Source organism: Rhinichthys klamathensis, unplaced genomic scaffold, assembly GCF_029890125.1.
Source record: "Rhinichthys klamathensis goyatoka isolate OS25496 unplaced genomic scaffold, OSU_Roscu_1.1 h1tg000127l_1, whole genome shotgun sequence".
NCBI classification, from domain to species: Eukaryota; Metazoa; Chordata; class Actinopteri; order Cypriniformes; family Leuciscidae; genus Rhinichthys; species Rhinichthys klamathensis.
In genome coordinates, this window is record NW_026606664.1 from 865,405 (window position 1) to 886,170 (window position 20,766).

Genomic DNA, 20,766 nt, shown 5'->3' on the forward strand with positions numbered 1-20,766 from the left:
CAAAAGGAGATGTTTTATAGAATGTTCACGCCACAATTTTCCATACAATGAAAGTGAATGGGGACTGGAGCTGCCAAGTCTAAAAAAAAGTGTCAAAACTTTGAACGGTTTAGAAATTTTAATTTTTTATTTTAACTAAGCAAATTTGATAAAATTAATCAAATGAAATTGTGAGTAAAAACAAATGTAATGATGTAAGATAATAGAAACTAAATATTTTCCAAAATAATATTTTAAAATTAAATTTTCACATTATAAATTGTGTCTTTATTCACAAAAATATATAGCTGAGTTTTAAATTTTAGGATGGGGGTATACCTGGATGATCGTATTTTGGGGACCGTGACATCTGAAAACTCCTGACTTGATTGACGTGACACAATTTTGACGTGCCATATTTGAATATACGCAAATGTGAATGACATTTGATTGCTATGGCAGATAAGAAGAATTTCTGTATCGACGTGAGGGTGAGTAAATTATGACAGACTTTTCATTTTTGGGTGAACTGTCCCTTTAAAGCAAAGTAGTTAACACTCATTTATTTAATATTTAAATTAGATTTCTGTACAGTATTCTTTATAATCTAAGAGGACCAACTAAACTGAGCAAAGGTAAAAACTATGAAATTCTTTCAAAGCAACTCTGGAAAGAAAATGATGAAAACATCTTCATATGAAAGCTAATGGATTGAAACAGGCAGAGCAAAAAACAAACAAACAATATTTGCACTGTAAAATGACTATATATATATATTTTCTTTCTTACAAACAACTGACAACTAGAATATATTGTTAAAATACATTTTATGGACTTAATTAAAAATTCTCAAGCCTTACAATAAGCCAAAACAGACATCAGTATGAGACCTCAGCGTTCGATCAGGCCAATTTTGGTACAACAACACGAAAAAACCAAATACCAGGACAGATTGACAGAATAATGTCTTGCAGAGACTAAAAAGAGAGGCTCGGGAGTTGAGGTGAAGATCAGACGCAAGCAACAACCCACAGAGGAGAGGTTTCAAACAGGTGACAGAGACGGGGAGGGTGGACCATCTGAAACCGGTTAACGTCAACCAGATAATAGACCCACCATGGACACCGGACTGGAAGCAAAAGAGTGTCGCTTCCAGGAGAATGAGTAGAGGAAGGGGTTGGCAGTCATATGTGAGGCGGACATCAGATTGGAAGTTTCGTTGGGGTGGGAATCGGAAAAGGGCCTTGTTCAAGTCAATTAGGAAATGCACCATGCTGCAGCCACCTCGGGTATACAGACCACTGAGGTGGCCAGGGAAAGGAGAGGAGATGGACCAAGAAGAGAAGAGAGAGACAGTGAGAGAAAGACGTGACAGGTGAATGAGGATGCATTGGACAAGAGGAAGGGAGGACATGGCAGCCACACAGAGCAGAAGGAGGTGGTGGGAAGGGGTCACCCAGCGTGGACGGACTGCGGGACATACAGACGCACAGACAAAAGTGCTCTGGTACTTACTATCATCTGTGGAGGTGGAGCGGGGGGAGAGCGAGAATGTAATAACCAGAGAGAAGGGTCAGTGAAGCTACAAAGAGCCCCACATCAAATCAAAAGAAGCATTAACATTCAGTCTACAGGACCGGCTTCGGGCCTGATACAATATTACGCCAAGTCCCAAGGTCTTTTTTTGCCCGAGGGACTAAATCTGGCTTAGTCTGGAGGAATAATTGAGCTGAAAATGAAAAAATCTCACTCTCAGCATGTTCCAAACCCGGTATGTTCTTTCATCCTTGAAACACAAAAGGAAAAATTTTGACGAATGTTCAAGCTGTTCTTTTCCATTCAATGAAAGTGGATGAGGACCAAGTTAAGCTACAAAATGGACATAAAAGCCACATAAATAAATGTAAGCCCATACGACTTATGTGCTACATTTCAAGTCTTCTGAAGCAATGTCCTAACTTATCATTTGCAGTAGCTCTCAAACCTCATTAAAATTTCTGCATATTCAAAGTTGGGGTTTACCAAACTGAAATTTTCTTTAATTCTTTACACAAAACCATTGTATGACTTGGAATAAAGTGCTTAAGTCATATGGGCCACTTTTATAATGTCCTTTTTGAAACAGGAAAGCGCCTTCGTTGTAGAAAAAAGAACAGCGTGAACATACTTCAAAACATCTCCTTTTGCTTCCATAGACGAAAAAAAGTCATACCAGTTTGGAATGAGTAAATGTTGACAGAACTGACATTTTTGAGTGAATTATTCCATAAATTTTTGGCCTTTTACAATTAGCATAACAGCAATTGGCAACTGGTTAACTAGGCCAATAGGGAGATGTTTCCCGTTCTAATGTTCAATCTTTGAAAGAACTGATATGGGTCTCTTTTGTGTAAATAAACAAATACAAACAAAAATACAAAAAGAATAACAGTTATATCAAGACAAATCAAAAGCAGTAAGTTGTCTCTGTTCCTGTAGAAATGCTCTCAAAAATGAACTAGGATTCAAAACTGTTGAAATAGAGTTAATAAAACTTTTTAGTCAAGATTAATATACATGAAATGTACAACTGTATGACTACAGGACCAGAGAGCAGTCTCAAGAGGTGCTTGAATGATATGGTGCACTCCCAACGTTTTTAGAGTGGAAAGATGTGTCTTTCGTCCAAGGTGATTTGATTTGGGAAAGGGATATGTTTTGTTGAGCAAGAGGAGATACATTTCCAGTCCTTCTGAGTCTTCATGATCCATACCAGAAAATACAATGCTGTAAACAATCTTCACATTTATAGAAAAAGATTTCTACATGTAGTATTTCTCAGAAATCTGCTTTCGATGAAGTTCTAAACAGCTCATTACCGTTTGGTCAGTCAAAGGCGGCAGAACAATCGTCTTCTCCATTGTGTTCATGACCAGTTTCCAAAGCTCCTTCAGTACTCGCTTTAAGACTGTCTTCTCGCAGATCTTGGCAAACAGCGTGAGGCTGACAGGAAAATAAAGGTAAGATTGGAAGTGGAAGTGTGAAATTTTCAAGAAGACATCTAAATCTAAATTAGCATCTTACTTGCTGTCAAGGAAGTCCATGATGGGCTGGAGGACGTTGTCTGCGTCCTGTGCAACGCTGCTGCAAGCACTTGCTGGCACGTTCCCTGTCCCCTTCACCTGGCTAAGTATGTCACCCATCTGCTTGACATTTTCTTCGATGTTTGGTTGGAAACTAGTGGGAGAACAAGGTGGGGAACAGATGTTACTCCAAAAATAGAGCAAAAAAGCTATTTCTTCCTGATCCCTAGGTACCTCACCTGGTGGCAAAGATTCTTGCAAGGTCATCCAAAACATTGTTGAGCTTCACCTGGAGTTCTTTCAAAATGTCACTAGCTTCAACGTTCAACTGAAAGGGACATTAAAGGGTTAGTCCACCCAAAAATCACCCTCAGGACATCCTAGGTGTATATGACTTTATTCTTTCAGCCAAACACAGTCAGTTATATTAAAGATATCCTGGCTCTTCCAAGCTTTATAATGGGAGTGAATGGTAACTGAGATTTAAAAGCCCCAAAAAAGCGCATCCATCCATCTTAAAAGTAATCCATACGACTCCAGGGGGTTAATAAAGGCCTTCTGAAGTGAAGCGATGTGTTTTTGTAAGAAAAATATCTGTATTTATAACTTTATAAACTATAATAACTGGCTTCCGGTAAAGGCCGTACACGAGTCTAGTTCCTATGGAAGAGTGACCTCTGACCCGACGCATGACGTAGGATGTAGGAGTAGCGTAAGCTCAGGTGAGAGTCGACGCCTCTAGCGGTTCAAACTAATAGCGCTGGGCAACAAACTCAAGCTCCTCCAACATTTCTCTTTAAAACTTCTCGTTTTAGACTTTTAATTAGTGACCGGTGTTTTGTTTTGCTCAATCCTCTGCAGTTCGTCAATACGTCATGCGTCGGGTCAGAGGTCACTCTTCCGCTGGAACTAGACTCGGATACTGCCATTACCGGAAGGCAGTGATTATAGTTTATAAAGTTTTTCTTACAAAAACGCGTCGCTTGGCTTCAGAAGGCCTTTATTAACCCCCTGGAGCCATATGGATTACTTTTATGATGGATGGATGCGCTTTTTTGGGCTTCAAAATCTCAGTTACTATTCATTCCCATTATAAAGCTGGGAAGAGCCAGGATATTTTTTTAATAGAACTCTGATTGTGTTTGGCTTACAGAAGAAAGTCATATACACCTAGGATGGCTTGAGGGTGAGTAAATTATGGGATAAGTTTTCATTTTTGGGTGCAATGGTCAAAACCACCAGAACTTGACCATGCTTTCAGAAGGTTGTAAGTCTCCGGGAATCCATGCTTTGCTAAATTAATGTCGGCAGATTTGTGGTTCACTTACATCTTTACCTCCCATGGCCTCAAACATCTTCTCAAGCTGTACCCTGAGCTGCTGGATGTTGTTGATGAGGATGCATGGCTGTGTGGAGCAAAAGCGCTAATTAAAAAGCCTGAAATCAATAAGACTAACTCAAACCACTATAAAAGAGTACAAAGACTCTTTATTGTAAACTGCATGGCATATTCTACCCATATCAGATTTACAGACCTTGACAGCACCATCCTTTGCATTCTAGAATCAAAGAAAGAGAAACACAAATCGAATGGGTTAAATTCTGGATTGTGAATGAAACTATTTCAACAATATAAACCTGATTCCACAGGGCTTTTTAGACTATTACCACTTTCTCCTTGGTGCAGTGGTTGGGGTAATCCCTGGAGATAATGTCCGCATAGGAGAGCAGAACGTTGCTAATGGTCTGTGGGATAAAAAGATCACATTATAACAAATCTCATGACAATGCAGAACTATTTCACAGATATTAATGTTGCTAAAGACTGGGGTCATTTGATTTTGCCAAGTAAGACATGTTCCTGGATCAACATATTGTGTTGATCCTGGAACAACATTCCTGTCCATAAACATAGTCCTAATCCTATCCCTACCCATAAGTTATCCCTAAAATCAGAGGGAAATGATAGGTGAATTACACTAATGTAGAAGCACCTAACCCTGGTTGCAAGCCTAAACTTGACGTAAACTGTAAACTTGACCCTCAAATCTGATTGGTTGATCGGAATGTTGTTCCAGGATCAACAAAGATTTTGACCCAGGACCACGTTATACCTGGTGAAATCACATTCACCAAAGACTGGAATACACTACAGTACACGACTTTTGCACAGATTTTTTGCCCCAATTTGCAGTCTGGAGGAATTGACACTAGTTGCCGAAAGTCAAAGTCTGTCTGCAGGTTTTGGTCAGTTGAGGTCCAAAGAAAATCACGTAGGGTATGATGGTTTGACATGTTTGATATTTTGAGCTGATTTGAGAACACATTGTTTTCATCTGTAATGCATCTCTGAGCAATAAGGCGCATGTTCATGTGTGAGTTTGTCAATTTCAGAATGACTTGAAAAGTCTGGTAGTATGTGATCCTCAGTGTTAAGTGTATGATGCCCAGTTTTTCTCTTTAACCCTTTACAAAGTCAGCAAGCGTATGATGCCTTGGTTTCACAGACAAGGCTTAGATTAAGCCAGGATTAGGCCTTAGTTCAATTAGGGAAATTAAGTTGCTTTTATAAACGTACTTAAACTGGTGTGAATCTTGAAAACGACGACACTGACATATTTTAACATAATTTATGTCAGTGCAAGTTGCTTTCAGTTAAAACAGCTCAAATATGCATTTTAGTCCGGGACTAGACTTAAAGGGATAATTCACCAAAAAATGAAAATTAAGTCATTAATTACTCACCCTCATGTTGTTCCAACCCCGTAAGACCTTCGTTCATCTTCGGAACACAAATGAAGATATTTTTTATTAAATTTGAGAGCTGGATCACTGCTACATAGGCTTCCTAAGGGAGTGAAACTTGACGGCCCAGAAAGTCATTGAAGAAAATGTTTAAATATTCCATGTGACTACTTATAGATAAACTTATAGTTGAGCCACTGTAGTCACTTGGACTATTTAAACATTTTCTTCAATGACTTTCTGGGCCGTCAAGTTTCACTCCCTTAGGAAGCCTATGTAGCAGTGATCCAGCTCTCAAATTTAATCAAAAATATCTTCATTTGTGTTCCGAAGATGAACGAAGGTCTTACGTGGTTGGAACAACACGAGGATGAGTAATTAATGACTTAATTTTCATTTTTGGGTGAACTATCCCTTTAAGCGTTTTCTGTGAAACCTGGGGCTATTGTTTTAAAATTGGCTCCGATTTTAAAAGTTGTGTAGTGTATTCAAGCCTTTAGTTAACTTATGTAACAATTTCCTTCATATGATTCATTAATCTTAAGCCAGGTACAAACTGCCTTTTTTTTTTTTTTTTACAATAATGTTGCTGTTTGATGTAATAAAAAATGTATTTCGTTTAAGGGCAAAACTGGTTTTGGTTTGCAGTAGGTTACCAAAGTTTGCGACCAAAATCTCGGCTAAGCACTTGACTTTTACTCACTGACGTTACGTCAGTTTGAAAGTAAATGGAATGATAATGAAAGTCCTAAAATAAAAAGAGAAGTGTCTGCTTAGGACCTTTGCAAATCTCTTCATGTAGTGTCCAACAATCTGTGGGTCTGGGCACTCCAGCTTCTTAATGATCTCGAAGCTCTGGTTAAGCTGCGAGAAGACATCCACTACTGAACAGGAGAAGAGAGCGTGCTCTGAAGTTTGCTGATACTGTAGGAAAGAAAGAGTTGGATGTGCGGTCAGAAAAAGTTCTAGAATAGAAGGCGTAAGAGACCGCACAAGCAATTTGCGACCAGACATCAGGTGTGAGCTCTTTCGTCTGGAAATAATTGGGTTGAGGTAAGACTGTGACAGGTTCCCAAAGGGGGCTCGGTGGAACTAATGAACTAAAGAGCGTGCTTATTGGTTCAGGAACAGGCTGAGGTTCTCCGAGGGCACTCATTCATCAAATTTTGACATGTCTGGCTGCAGGCTAGAGGTCTGTAGTAACTGTAACTTATTACAGCAGGTAAGCTAAATAATAAGAAAAGTTTACAGTAAATTATAAAATAAATAAAACATTTCTCAGAAATTCTTACTTTTTTCCATTATGGAAAACAACAACAATAATGAAAAAAACTATAGTTATTTTTATTTTGTGTGTTAAGCATAGATATTTTCTTATTGATTTATAAACTATGATGTTTCTTGAACCTGCATCGAATGGCCTTGAAGCTAGGAAGCAAAAGGCAAGAGAAATAAATCTCACCCCATCTTTTTTGTCACGCTCCAGGGCTCCATGCAAGAAGTCTCTAGACACCTCTTCATTCTCATCCAACCACTGGATGACAAATGGCTCAAACCACCTGCAGAGTAACATCACCACCTAAAGCTTTATTACCCATCATACCATGGTCACAGTGACATTTTGAGCGTGCCTGACATAATTTTTGTGTGTGAGATGCCACTCACGCAGGATATTCAGGCACTCGGCTCTTGAAGAAAGGCAGGTCTTTGCAGTATTCATTGTAAAGCCACTTTACTTTGAAGTGCAGGTTCATGTAATCGGCACTCTTGCACAGGCGGTTCTTTTCATGCTCTGAAAACCGTGAGGTGAAGACAAAAGCTCTTCATGAAACAGAAGATTTAACAGCACATAATACATCTATCCAGAGTGGAGGACCCCTACTGAATCAGCAGATGAGAAGAACTCCACCACATGTCAACTTTTCACCAAGTGTGAAATTTAAGTGGCTATCAGTGAGAAACCCCACAATGCTTGAGTTTCTAACTAAAATAACCTTTTTTTATTGCATCTCACCTGTTAGTCAAGTTATGATCATTCAAGGCCTGAGCTGAAACTTTAATATCATTAATATCAATATAATTAAATATCATGAGGTTGTGGAGTCTCGATACTGATATATAGCTCTACAAAATGAATGATCAATCCATACAAAAACAAGATAATAATCCAGAAAAGTTGGGGTTTAAAAGACACTTAATATTTAGTAATATTATCAATTTGACTGCACTGACACATCAGATGAGAACAAAACTTGAACTAAATTAAGCTGGATGATGACACCATTGTCTTCTGTATAGCTGCTTTATGGCTGAATCGAATTAGTTTCGAATTAGATTCAGTTATTGAACTAAACTGAATCAACATTGAACTGACTCAAAGTAAATTAGAATTAGAATGTGTCCCATATTTGATGAAGTGTGCATCACTGATTGTTACTTTCCTGTTTATGACTGTAAAGCTGCATTGAAACAATCTTTATTGTGTAAAGAGCCATATAAATGAATTAAAGGTGAAGAAAAGTCCCTTAGCTTAGACTCACCCTCCATTGCGTACTTCATATCCTGGGCAAACAGGTTCCACATAACCTCTGCACTGATCTTTCCGACATTGAGCTCCTGGGGAAACCTGTGTGGACCAGAGCAAGCGATATTAAGATCCTAAACAGGATTATGAAGGTACATTAGGAGATTTTGTGAAATAACATGGTGCCGGACTCACTGGTTAAGGCAGGGGGTGTAGGAGTTCTTATCCTCTTCAATAATTGAAACAATGAGAGTGATTAGCTTGGACCAGAAGTCCAAATTCTTGATACTTGGACCTTGTTCCTCTGGAGGAACCTCTCCTTTTTTGCTCTGCACAGAAAGAATTCATTTTGAAATCTAATGAAAGCTCAATGCACATTATGTCTTTTCATAATCTGCCAAACTCTGGAAGAAATTACCCTACTAAGCGCACAACAGGAATGTCTTATTTCAGCCAGCAAGCAAACAAGCAAAAATATGCCAACTACTCCAGGGGAACAAGATATGGAACAATCCTGCAAAGCTTTGCAGCAAAATATAGTAAGTAGCCCAGGGCGAGATGTTTAATTCAACAGGAAGAGTGTTTGATATTTATGAAGGGAGTCTGTAACAGCTTCAAAGCAGCATAAACAAAAGCTGCAAGATGAATTGCACTGATAAAATGACTTGGATTCTCCCGAGGCAAAAAGCTTTGTGGCTTATCAAGGTTGTTGGGCCAGGGAGTGTCGACTCACCGGGTCTGTTTGGTATTCTCGACTATACAGTTCATGGCAGTTGTTGAAAATGTATTCGTAGGTAGAGTTGAGGCAAGCCTTCACACAGTCCTTCACTACCTGGCTGGCACGAGGAGGACTCTGAAGCTCTTGGACCTAGAGAAGAAGGGTTCATGGTCCATTCACAGGGTATATGCAGGAATCTTGAAGTTAATTTTAATACCTTTTCAAGACTTTTTCAAGACCTTCTCAATATTTTTTAATACCTCACCGCCACTTCAAGCTGTAACCATTTACATCAGTGATACTTTTAACTTAACAGTTTTAGTTTGTGATAAAGACTATAGACCACTCTGATAAAAAAAAATAAAAAATCAAATAGGCTGGTATAGTAAATCAAAGCAAAGTTTATTAAAAAACAAAACAAAACTTTGCTCCACCCTCAACAACAATCATGCTGACATGTGCCTCAGTTCTTCGTTTAAAAAAAAAATAAAAAAGACTAAATTTACACACTTTTACGATGTTTTTGGGACTCAAAATGTTGGACAGCTAATTCAGAAAAAATTAGGGATGCACCGAAATGAAAATTCTTGGCCGAAAACCGAAAAAGAGGAACCCAAGGCAGAAAAAACGAAAACCGAAACACCGAAAGAAATTATGCCAATTATTAGTACCATTGCATTTGTGGTTATGACTGTGTACAAACTTTACTAAAATCAAGGCATTGTAATTGCATAAATTAACATTTTCAAAGAATAAATCAATTACAAATTATGCAAATATTTATTTAGCACAATGCACAGTATAAAATAAAATTCAAACCAAAATGTTTAACTTGACCCCACTCATGTGTACATTAAATAATAATCTGCTGGCCTGCAGAAAGGTTTTAAAATGAAATGTTCTCTCATAAAAACAAAGCCGAGCACGAACTTCTCATCACACCAGCACCCAGTTTGCACGTCTAAATTAGTTGATTACATTTTAAAAATGAGCATACACTAGCATAAAAAGCCATTTTAATGGACAAAGGTCCATGTTTAATACAAATGTACACGAAACTTAATGAAATATGTTTAGTGAAATTTGAAAATATTTAAGAGAGCGTTAATTTAATACATATTCCTATACATATTTTGTTGTAACGTCACAAGTAATAATCTCAGGGTTTACTGGGTTTTACATGATTATTTTTCTATTGGTGGTGGTAGGGGAGACCGGGGACGGTTGTAACACTTTTTTCTTCAGCACCTAAAACAACCTTTTTTTTTAGCTACACGTCTGAAACTTTTAGGCAAAGTACCCATATTTGTCTACTACAAATGGCAACAATTTAAATTTCTTCAAAATATATCACAGACTTTGTGAGATGATCATGAATACAAGGTGGTCCTTTGTTACAACCTACCCCACTACTAGGGTAGGTTGTAACACATACTGGGGTAAGTTGTAACAGGTAGACAAAATGCACAAAAACTAAGGGTATTCCAAGTGATATGCCACAACATCATTTTTATTTTAAATGAATGGCTGCAACAATAAAATATGTGTGAATATGGGGGGTGTATGTGCATATTTCGTGTTTGTGCATGTGTAAACAATGGTGACAAGAACAAACAAATGAAATGCATTTTTAAGTCACAATGGTGAAAAAGAACAAAGAAATTAAATGCATTTTAAGTCACAATGGTGACAAGAACAAACAAATGAAATGCATTTTACGTCAAATGGTGACAAGAACAAACAAATGAAATGCATTTTAAGTCACAATGGACTTATACACTAACACAATAACACTTTCAAAACACGTGTTACAACCTACCCCGCCACTGTCACAATTGTTTAACTAGCTGTACCATACTAAAAAATAAACATTGTCACGTGTTTATCTTTCTTCTTCTCACCGATTCCTGATGGTTAGAGCCAGGACAGTTACTTGAGTAGCTCCCTGTCGTTTCAAAGAATAGTACAACAGCGAGCGCGTCAATAAACGCCTCGACCGTTTGGAGCGGTGCGCGCGCTGTCTGTGGAGACTCGCGCTGCAGAGGCAGGCGAAAGTATAAACAATTGGCTTCCGTCTCCTCGCGGGTTCAGATATACTGAAATACGTCCACACCGCAGACATGTTGCTTCAGACAAGCACGTGCAGGTCGCGGTTTCTGTTTGCGTCATCACAACATTTCGGCCGTATTGTTTCGGTGATAAAAGTCTTTCGGCCGAAAACCGAAAATGCACTTTTGGGCTATTTTCGGCGGCCTATTATTCGGTGCATCCCTAGAAAAAATACTTTCAAAATTTAAGACTTTATAAAGCCGTGATAAGACTTTTTAATACTTTTTAAGGGTCTTAATTTTCCCAAAATTGATTTATCACCTTTTAATACTTTTCAAGACCCCGCGGATACCCTGATTCAGAAGGATAATTCAGCTACTGTATGAACAAAACTTTTAATATTGAAGGTATTTAAAATCATTCAAAAGAAAAAAGATCACACAAAAAACTGAAAAGAGAGTGGTATGAAAATCATACAGAAATCACACGAAAAAGAAAGTTGTATGAAAATCTTAAAAGATCTCGCATATGGAAAAAAAAAACTGTACAAAAATTTGATAAAACCTGAAAATTGTCCAGAGTAAAAGAAACATACAAGTGCTGTCAAATCGATTAATCGTGATTAATTGATTTGATTAATCGTGATAAATCGATTTGACAGCACTAAAACATACAGAAAAGAAAATCATATACAAATTTTATTAAAATAAAAAAAAGATCTTACATTTTTTTTACAAAGACAAGAAAAGAAAAAGAAAAACATATATGGCAAAGACAAACTAAATTGTATGAAAATCAAAAAAGAAAACCCTTACGGAACAAGAACACTGTACGAAAATTGTACGAGACAAGACAATTTTCCAAAAAACGCAAAGTAAAAGAAAATGTTATGAAAATCATTAAAAAAACACCTTACAAAAATAAGAATTTCAAGAATGTATTGTATAGTGTAACAGAGAGTTTCCTGTCCATATGACAATAAACTCTTGAATCTTGAATCAAAAAAATTATATGAAAAAAAAAATCATACGGACATACGAAGATGAGAAAATCATACACAAATATTCTGCAATAATAATCGCACACACACACAAATTTTTACACAAATTTTAGGATGATATTAGGTTGACACAAAGCATCAAATAGAGCTTCAATATACAACCAAATTTACACTGTCAACAGCGCCAGGGATTCACAACTAACCTTCATCCTGAAAAATGTGATACTGGTCAGTAGGTCCACAGTAGACTTGAGGTCCTGTAGCCTCTCAGGACTGCTAGCTGGGAAATTATTCTAAGAGACACAAGAAGGGGTGTCATCAATACTATACTTTATACATTTTAGATACTACTTTATGCTTTTAATACTACTTTATGTAGTCGCTTCAGACTAATCATTCTCATTTGTCCGACTGGATGATCTCACTTGCTGGAAACGCCATAAAAAATGATCCTTACTACAAAATCAAGAAAACATACAAAACCCCCAAAAATCACAATACCCTGTACATAGAGAGGTCAATCCTCAGAGAGTTGTGGAGCTGGTCCAGAAGCTTGACAAATCGCTCTTTCTACAGAAAACACACAAGAAACCACCACAAGTCATTGGCGCAAACACTTTAATGCTGACATTTTCGCTATGTGGTGACATTGAGTTGGCTCAAGCACTCACCCCAAAGTTAGAGGCAGCGAAACGGTCTGAGGCAGATACATTGTTGGTGGCCTGGGTTGTGTGAGCGTAGTAAGCATTGATGTTGGCCAGTAGGGTGCTCATGACCGCAGGCACTCCAGGACACATGTACTTTGATGACAAGCAGGCAAAGTGTCTAGAAACAAGAAGGTACAAAAAGTACATAAGTACCTAAGTAAACAAGTAAAACATCAATGCCAAAATTGCGGGGACAACCATACGTCATGGCTTGATAAATGGACTCCACTCCATAACGCATGGCAAACTCATCGACAATTTCTTGGGGCGTCTCTTCGAAGTAAACCTTCCATGCATCATCACCCTTGGCATCTGGTATCTTCACCACCCCGTTGTTCTGGATGTCCGTTAAATAGTGGAAAAGGTTCTATGGAAAGAGGGTGTTCATGCTAAGCATTAATTTGATACACTCTAGCAGGGACTATGTAGCTTGTTAATAAATGGCCATAGGTGGAAAATGAGGTAGACAAACATGATCATGGTAGAATCAGACTGACCTCATGCAAGCAAGTGTACTGGACGTGGTACGGAGCTACGGTTTCCTCTCCTTTAATCTCCACACTGATGTGCATACGAATGGCTCCCGACACAGCAGACTTGTCTGTACGCTTGTCTGAAAGGGAGCACAATGAAGTTGGTAAATGTACCGTTCTAGTGTTGATTTTAGAAGCGCGAAAAAATTAAATCATCAATCATCATTTACTCACCCTCAAGTTGTTCCAAACCTGTATGAATATGTTTCTTCTACTGAACACCAACAAAGATATTATGAAGAATGTTTGTAACCAAACAGTTGTATGGAAGACTTAGTATGGAAAAAGGTTACACTTTATTTTAAGGTGTCCTTGTTACAGTGTAATCATACAATTAAGTATTAAGTAATAGTAATTAACTACATGTACTTACTTTATAATTAGGGTTAGGGTTAAGGTTTGGTTTAGGGTCAGTTGCATGTAACTATGCATAATTGACTGTTATTACATCTAAAATGTGTAACAGGGACACTGTAAAATAAAGTGTTACGAAAAAATAATCAATGGGGCCCATCAGCTGTTTGGTTACTGACATTGTACAAAATAGCTTAATTTGTGTTCAACAGAAGAAAGAAACTCACACAGGTATGAAACAACTTGAGGGGGAGCAAATGATGACAGAATTGTCATTTTTGGGTGAACTATCCCTTTAAGTCTCTTTCAATAATAGTGTTACGAAGGGGCAATTTTACGACATTGCTATGTTAGTTAAAGTAAAAAGTAATGTCAATTACTTTGAAACATTGCACAAAAATAACACTGCCCATGTAATATGTCACGCTAATTGTTCTATCATTTTTGGGTCTCATTTCTAAAGGTCAAACGGGAGTCAGAGCTGAAACAGTTTGATCTTTAGGCATTGCATTACAGCTTGACCTGAGCGCAATGTAAATAGAACACAAATACAACGTTACATTTATCTTATCAATGTATTTCAATATTTTCGAGGAAAAATATTGCTTTGTTACTCACCCAGGTTGTACCAGACGTCCATTTCACCGCTCAGAGTTCGTACCTCGATGATGGTCTGACCGAGGAAGTCGTCAGACTCACGTTTGAACTTCTGCTTTACTCTGGACTTAATATCGTCATCCTCGTCCCACACACGCACTTTGATCCGATCGGAAGAGTTGTGACACTCACTGTTGAGATGTTTTTGTATCACCATGAGCACTGATTCTCGATAAATGTATTTGATATAGCCTATATTAACCGAGATAATCCACTTACAAATTGAAGCTCTCATCCCATACAGGGTTGAGGTTGCCGTAGATAGTCTTGGTTCGTTTTTTGGTCTTGCCAACTTGCACCGTAACATAAGGGTCGCTGGAGCCGGTCTTGTCCTTTGCCTGCAGGCCCTGGGCGCATAACACTGAGCAGAGAAACAGGGTTAATACAAAGATAACCAGTATGACATATAACAAACTTGTGCTGGTTGAAGTGGGTCATTACCGGTGATGCTGATCTTGGCCGACCACTTGGACGTTCCGTCCAGGACACTTTGCTTGATCTGCTTCATGTGTGTCACATGCGTGGCCTTGATGACTGCAAACACGTCCTGAATCAGCTCGAATATCTCAGGCTTGTTCCGTTCACGGATCTTCATGCGGTCTTTCAACACCATGATGATGTTCTGCGTGCGATCCTCAGCTCCATGCTTAGAGCTTTTCTCCGCCGCCCCTGCAGAAGACGGATAAGGTTTATGTAAATATATTTTATATTTACACTACCAGACCAGTCACTAAATTTGAAATAATCAAGATTTTTGAAAGAGGTCTCGTTTGCTAACCAAGGCTACGCTTACTTAATCAAAACTACAGTTAAAAACTATATTGAGAAATATTATTACAATTTAGAGTTTTCTGTTTGAATCTATTTGAATGTGATGACAAAGCTGAATTTTAGCATCATTACTTCAGTCTTCAATGTCAGATGATCCTTCAGAAATCATTCTATTATACTTATTTGCTGCTTAAGGGATATTTTCTTATTATCATTGTGGCGAGCAGGACGAGGCCGAGGGCCGTAGGAGAACTGAGCGAGGCCGGTGGCGTGATTGCTGATGAGCGACACCTGCGCGGCTTCGTATCTCTCACGGAGGAGTGGAAGCATAAAAGGAGGAGCAACGGCAGTGAAGGACGAGAGAGACCAGGCCTGGACTATTTTATTTGATGTTTTGTTTTATTATGTGTGACAGCAGTCGTCCGTGAGGGGCTGCGGCCTTTACTTTCATTTTTGTTTTATTATTAAAGTTGTTTAAATGTTCGCCGGGTCCCGCCTCCTTCTTCCCATAACATCGAACATTGCTACAATGATACAATCCCATTCAAAGTATGGAGTAAGTAAAAAAACAAAAAAGTAAAAAATAAACACTTTTATTCAGTAAAGACATTTATGTTACAAAAGACTTCTATTTCAAATAAATGCTGTTCTTTTGAACTTTACATTCATCAGAGAATATTTCCAAATAAACAAAATGAGTATATCAGCATCAATGTTAAAATATAAAGCTTTCAACATTGATAATAACCATTACCGTATTAATAATTGAGCAATAATAATTGATATTAACTAAACCAAATATTACAAATATTTCTGAAGTCACACTTTAACAATAGCCTGATTTCCATTACAGATTTTCACAAAACTTTTGCGATATTTTCTAAATTATTCTAAAATTTTATTAAAAACTATTGCAAAATGACAGTGTTTTCATGAAGCGATGTTATTATGCGACTTAAATGTATTGTTTTGCCTCTCACAAAAAGTCATTCCAAAAATCATGGCTAAAGAATGATCACGTGAAGAGTGATGCCAGGTGGCCTGTAAAGGAGAAAAACTGTTTCCATTGCAGTTTTGCAAAATATTCCTTTTAAAATTGCCTGAAAAACCACCTCATGCGAGCGTAAAAACGGTTTTGCGTTTTTTGGCGTGTTTCCATAAAGCGTATTTTCAATTCGCAATTTCAATTTGCGCAATTTGGGGTAATGGAAAAGCGCAGCTACTGAAGACTGGAGTAATGGTGCTGAAAATTCAGCTTTGCATCACAGGAATAAATGACATTTATAAATATATTAAAATAGAAAACAGTTCTTTTAAAATGTAATAATATTTGACAAATAACTGTTTTTACTGTAATTTGATCAAATAAATGCAGCCTTGGTGAGCATAAATTTTTTTTTTTAACTGTAATTATTCCAAATTTTTGACGCCGTATTAAGGGTGTATTTTAAGTATATTAACATTTAGATAAATACAATATTTGAGAGTAATGAAAGAAACTCAATAAGTAATCTTACTCTGCAGACAGTCGGCATTGAGTAAATCTTGACACTTCTCGTGGCACTTGACCCCACACTCGGTGCAGCGCATGCCCTGTCGAGCGATGCCCCACAGAAGCCCCTCGCACTCATAGCAGTAGGTGGGTGTGGTGGCTGTCCACACCTCAAAGTTATGTGGTGTGGTACAGGAAATGGGGTAGATCAAAGCCTGCAGGGTCTTCTTATAGACGTGACTCTTCTGCAAGATCATTGAACAAATCAACAGGTAAATGGAAAATGAACTGCAAAATGTGAATATCCAGGAAGAAAACTGGCTGACATACCAATTCTTCATTGTTAAGTGTGCTGGAGGCCATAGCAGAAGTGATGCCTGCTTTTCGAGAGTTCTGGACAAGGGACTACAAGAGAAAACAAACATGTAGGGAGCAAATATGTGTATTTGTTTTTTAATGAATATACTGTATTTGATTGAAATTCTGAAAGTATTGCAGTCATAAATGATGAAACAGAAAACTGTGTTTATGGCTGGAATTGAAGTATTTTACCCAGGAGTGCTGAAAAGGGAAGTACTCACCATTGCCTGCAGAAGGTGAGGCATTGGGAAAAAAAATAATCAAAGAAATATTTTAGAAGTTTGATTAGATCTCATTTAATTACATGCGTCACGAACTGCACAACCAGGGTTGATTAAGATATAAAAGACGACAATTGGTGCTAAATTCAAGTTACACGTTTTATAAAACTACTGACTCAACCACAACAATAAAGTATTTATGTAAAGAAGTCTCGAAAAGAAAAGTGCTTGTACAACAATTATGCATGAGGAAGAGCAGAGAGAAATAAGAAAGAGAGGTGGGTACTTTGTCTTCTAGATGAATTGTTTTTGACACACATTTTAATTGTAATCAAGTCAGCACTTTGGCTTCTGACTTTTAGAGTCGGTGACGGTGATGGTAAGCTGTATTAAAACCGACAAACTGCGGAGCTGTTTCATACAGCATGGTAATTTCTCCCTCATCTTCCAGTTCGTGGCGTCAAAGAGAGTCTGGTGCCGTCGATGTTCTGACAGCCCTCCAGTGAAGGCTGCCAGGAGTGTTCTTGGCTGAATAAGTACGGCCAGACCTACACGACAGCTGTCAGCTACCGAACGATTTTTTTTTTTTTGGCTCTCGTTACTTTGTTTAATCAATACATAACTAACTCTCCTGTCAGTTTAATGAGAAGTTTTTCAGAAAGTGAAAGTCAAAAGTGTAGTTAATTAACATGCGCTAATGAAACACAACTCTTGAGCATTTTGTTAAAACTTAATTTCATTGCATACATTTTTTTTTTTTTTTTAAATGACACTACATGAATATATTTTGTTGGCTGTGACCAGATTGAATTATTAAGCCGAGTCATTACCGAGGCAGAGCAAGTTTCGCTTTTGGTGAAAAAAGTTTTGTTTTCTCTCTCTTTGGAATAACATGCACTGAAGAAATTAGACCAGAAGCATGATGTATCAACAAAGTAATGGTCAATTTAGATTTCATGTTGCCTCTATCCATGCAAGAATGATGTTTAATGTTATTGCCACCCAACCTTTTTTCAAGTATAAGTGGAAAGGTTCAACAAGCTCTAGAAGTAGGTTACAGGCAAGAAACAAGGTTAGCAGGGAATGAAGTCAGCTTAGGAAGAAATACAGAGACCAAAATTAATGGGACTGTAAAGGAGACATAGAGGCAGTCGTGAGGCTGACTGGACCGGTGGAGATTCATCAGGCTACAGGGTGAATGGTGCTGAGTAATGCTCTAATAATGTCTAACCCTGTAGTCGTGATTCAAACAGATGTGCCATAGAGACTTCTGTGAACTACAGACCCTTGACAGACTGCTGCCCAAAATAACCACGCTGACATACATAGATGGAGCTTTTGAAGAGTTAGGAAGGTGATGTTGGGTCCAGCAATGCTTTGGTTGAAACTTTGACGTACTAAAGCGGGGGTGTGTGACTCACCAGGTCTCGGACGAGAGGGATGGCCTTCCTCTTACGTAGGTCAGGCATGCTGTCTATGCTGTAGAGAGCACCTCCAGGCCTGCGGATCAAACGGGTAAATGTATTTTATTAAAATATATGTTTATTATTAAAATTATTGACAATTTGAAAAACAGGGGTCAAAGGCCTCGTTTACACTGTCAGTGAAATGTGACCCAATTCCGATTTTTTACTCATATGCGACACAGATCGGATGTGTTCTATGACAGTGTAAACAGGAAAAAAACGCATGCATTCGGATATTTCGAGATCGGTTTCAGGCCTCGTTCATATGTGGAAATAAATCAGATGTAAATCGGATATGTGCCAATGCGACTGTCATGTAAACAGGCAGATCGGATTTTCCGAGGCATTAGGCTGCGTCTCCGCGGTTTAATGACGAGAGAAACCCCGACGCACATCTGCGGATGGACGGATGGCCCGATGAAACGTGTCGTCGTAGGAGAGGAATGTGGACACACGTTGACACAACATATCAAAGGTTGGCTTGCTCATCCTAAAATTTCGGACCCACTGCTCCTCGTTAAAGCCCGCCACGATCTCATGAAAGTGCGTTTATTGCACGATTTTTTTTTCACGTGGCATTTACGCCAAAAATATAGCTTTATGGCGTTTAATACGCACGTTTACAGTGCGTATCATATGCAAGCAAAAACTATTTTTGGCGTAGGCTATAAATGGCATGAGAAATAAAATTTGTGCTATAGATAGGCTACTCACTTTTATGAGATCATGTTGTATGTTCCCACCTGTCCTGAGATCTCGCTGCGCTTCGTCCATCTGAGCAAGAAGACCCCTTTAAACATGCGCGATGTTTCAGTCAAGTGTAAACACATGACTCGGATATGGGTCACAATTTAAAGAACGTGTAAACGGACGGTAAAAAAAATCGGATATAGGCAACAAATCAGAATTGGGCATCAAGACCTGTAGTGTAAACGAGGCAAAGAGTATTTTCCATAGAGATTCCTAATGCTTCGGGTACTTTCCAATATGTAAATGTTTATATACATTATGTATCATATTCTAAAGCATGATGTTTGAATAGCTCAGATGTTTAGCTGCTCTGAAAAAGAGCTGCAGTCCTCTGGTGACACTCACCCTGCTTGCAAAAAGAGTGATGCAAGTCCTGGAGTCTCACCTCGAGCCTGCGGACAACAGAGAGTGACAGAGGGATCAGTGACAGAGCTCCATATATCTCATTTTAATTCATCCAGTAAACCATATTCATTTTCTTTTCAATATCCATGCAGACCTCACAATGTAATTTCAAAGATATAATTCGTATAACAGAAAAAAAGACCATTGTCTGTTTTGATTGGACCCAGAAAGAGCCTGCAGTCGGCCGATCTCATTGACGTCAGCCGCAGGCCTCTCTCATGATTAGACCGGATTTGCCGGACATCTTTATCTCAATCATCATTATGCTATCATAACTCCATGTGTATCTCAGAGAAAGCGCGCCATAGCCATCAGTCAAAAAATGTGTTTACTTCGGACCCTCACATTGCCACACCCACCTTTCAGACTGCTTGTCCAACTTCGGCAAAGCAGGGAAGAGTATGACAATCGCTATTGCAATGACAAAAAACTGAAAGAAAACACACACAAAAACACAAACAAATGGGGTGGAACACAAAAAGGGTACAAAATCTCAAAATGAAAACAGGTTTTATAAACATACGTAACAGTAAAATGTAAAACTGAAAAGTAAGTGACAAAAAAAGTAACATGAAATGGAGAAGACAGGCAAAAAAAAGGACAACAACAAAGGGCAGAACTAACCAAAGACTAGTGACCCAATGTTGGCCAAAAGAACCAACTGAATAGGCATAAGCTGGCAAACTTTGATTTACAAGGTTACTGAATTTCTATGTACTTGGAAGAAGCTGATCAAATAAATCTATTTCAGGCTTCACAACTTCAGACTTCACATACCTCCTGCAGCTGAAGGCGAACCCTATTGAAGAGTCGTAGCCAGTTGGCTTTGGCCCTTACTGCAGGGTCCACAGGTGGCTCCAGCTTTGGTGTGCTGGGAAAAATGGTGAAATTATTAGATTTAACTTGTATCCAGCAAAATGTCATGAAAGGCTACACCTTATCCAAGCTTTCAAGGAATCAGCACATTGAGCTT

General features: G+C 38.3%; 1 protein-coding gene across 1 annotated transcript in view; it reads right to left on the reverse strand.

Annotated features, from left to right (window-relative positions):
- unc13a (unc-13 homolog A (C. elegans)) overlaps positions 1-20,766 on the reverse strand; it is a 117,499-nt gene that overhangs the window by 75,862 nt on the left and 20,871 nt on the right. The window contains exons 11-36 of the mRNA XM_056256402.1: positions 20,571-20,664; positions 19,734-19,780; positions 18,594-18,672; positions 17,173-17,178; positions 16,922-16,996; positions 16,617-16,836; positions 14,770-14,997; positions 14,548-14,689; positions 14,290-14,459; positions 13,282-13,397; positions 12,988-13,151; positions 12,749-12,902; positions 12,579-12,647; positions 12,281-12,370; positions 9,044-9,178; positions 8,506-8,639; positions 8,327-8,412; positions 7,452-7,578; positions 7,249-7,345; positions 6,567-6,710; positions 4,710-4,787; positions 4,577-4,600; positions 4,370-4,447; positions 3,281-3,369; positions 3,043-3,195; positions 2,838-2,961 (exon numbers count right to left, since the gene is read on the reverse strand). Coding sequence (XP_056112377.1) covers positions 2,838-2,961; positions 3,043-3,195; positions 3,281-3,369; positions 4,370-4,447; positions 4,577-4,600; positions 4,710-4,787; positions 6,567-6,710; positions 7,249-7,345; positions 7,452-7,578; positions 8,327-8,412; positions 8,506-8,639; positions 9,044-9,178; positions 12,281-12,370; positions 12,579-12,647; positions 12,749-12,902; positions 12,988-13,151; positions 13,282-13,397; positions 14,290-14,459; positions 14,548-14,689; positions 14,770-14,997; positions 16,617-16,836; positions 16,922-16,996; positions 17,173-17,178; positions 18,594-18,672; positions 19,734-19,780; positions 20,571-20,664 — 2,923 coding nt within the window. The remainder of the gene's footprint in view (positions 1-2,837; positions 2,962-3,042; positions 3,196-3,280; positions 3,370-4,369; positions 4,448-4,576; positions 4,601-4,709; positions 4,788-6,566; positions 6,711-7,248; positions 7,346-7,451; positions 7,579-8,326; positions 8,413-8,505; positions 8,640-9,043; positions 9,179-12,280; positions 12,371-12,578; positions 12,648-12,748; positions 12,903-12,987; positions 13,152-13,281; positions 13,398-14,289; positions 14,460-14,547; positions 14,690-14,769; positions 14,998-16,616; positions 16,837-16,921; positions 16,997-17,172; positions 17,179-18,593; positions 18,673-19,733; positions 19,781-20,570; positions 20,665-20,766) is intronic.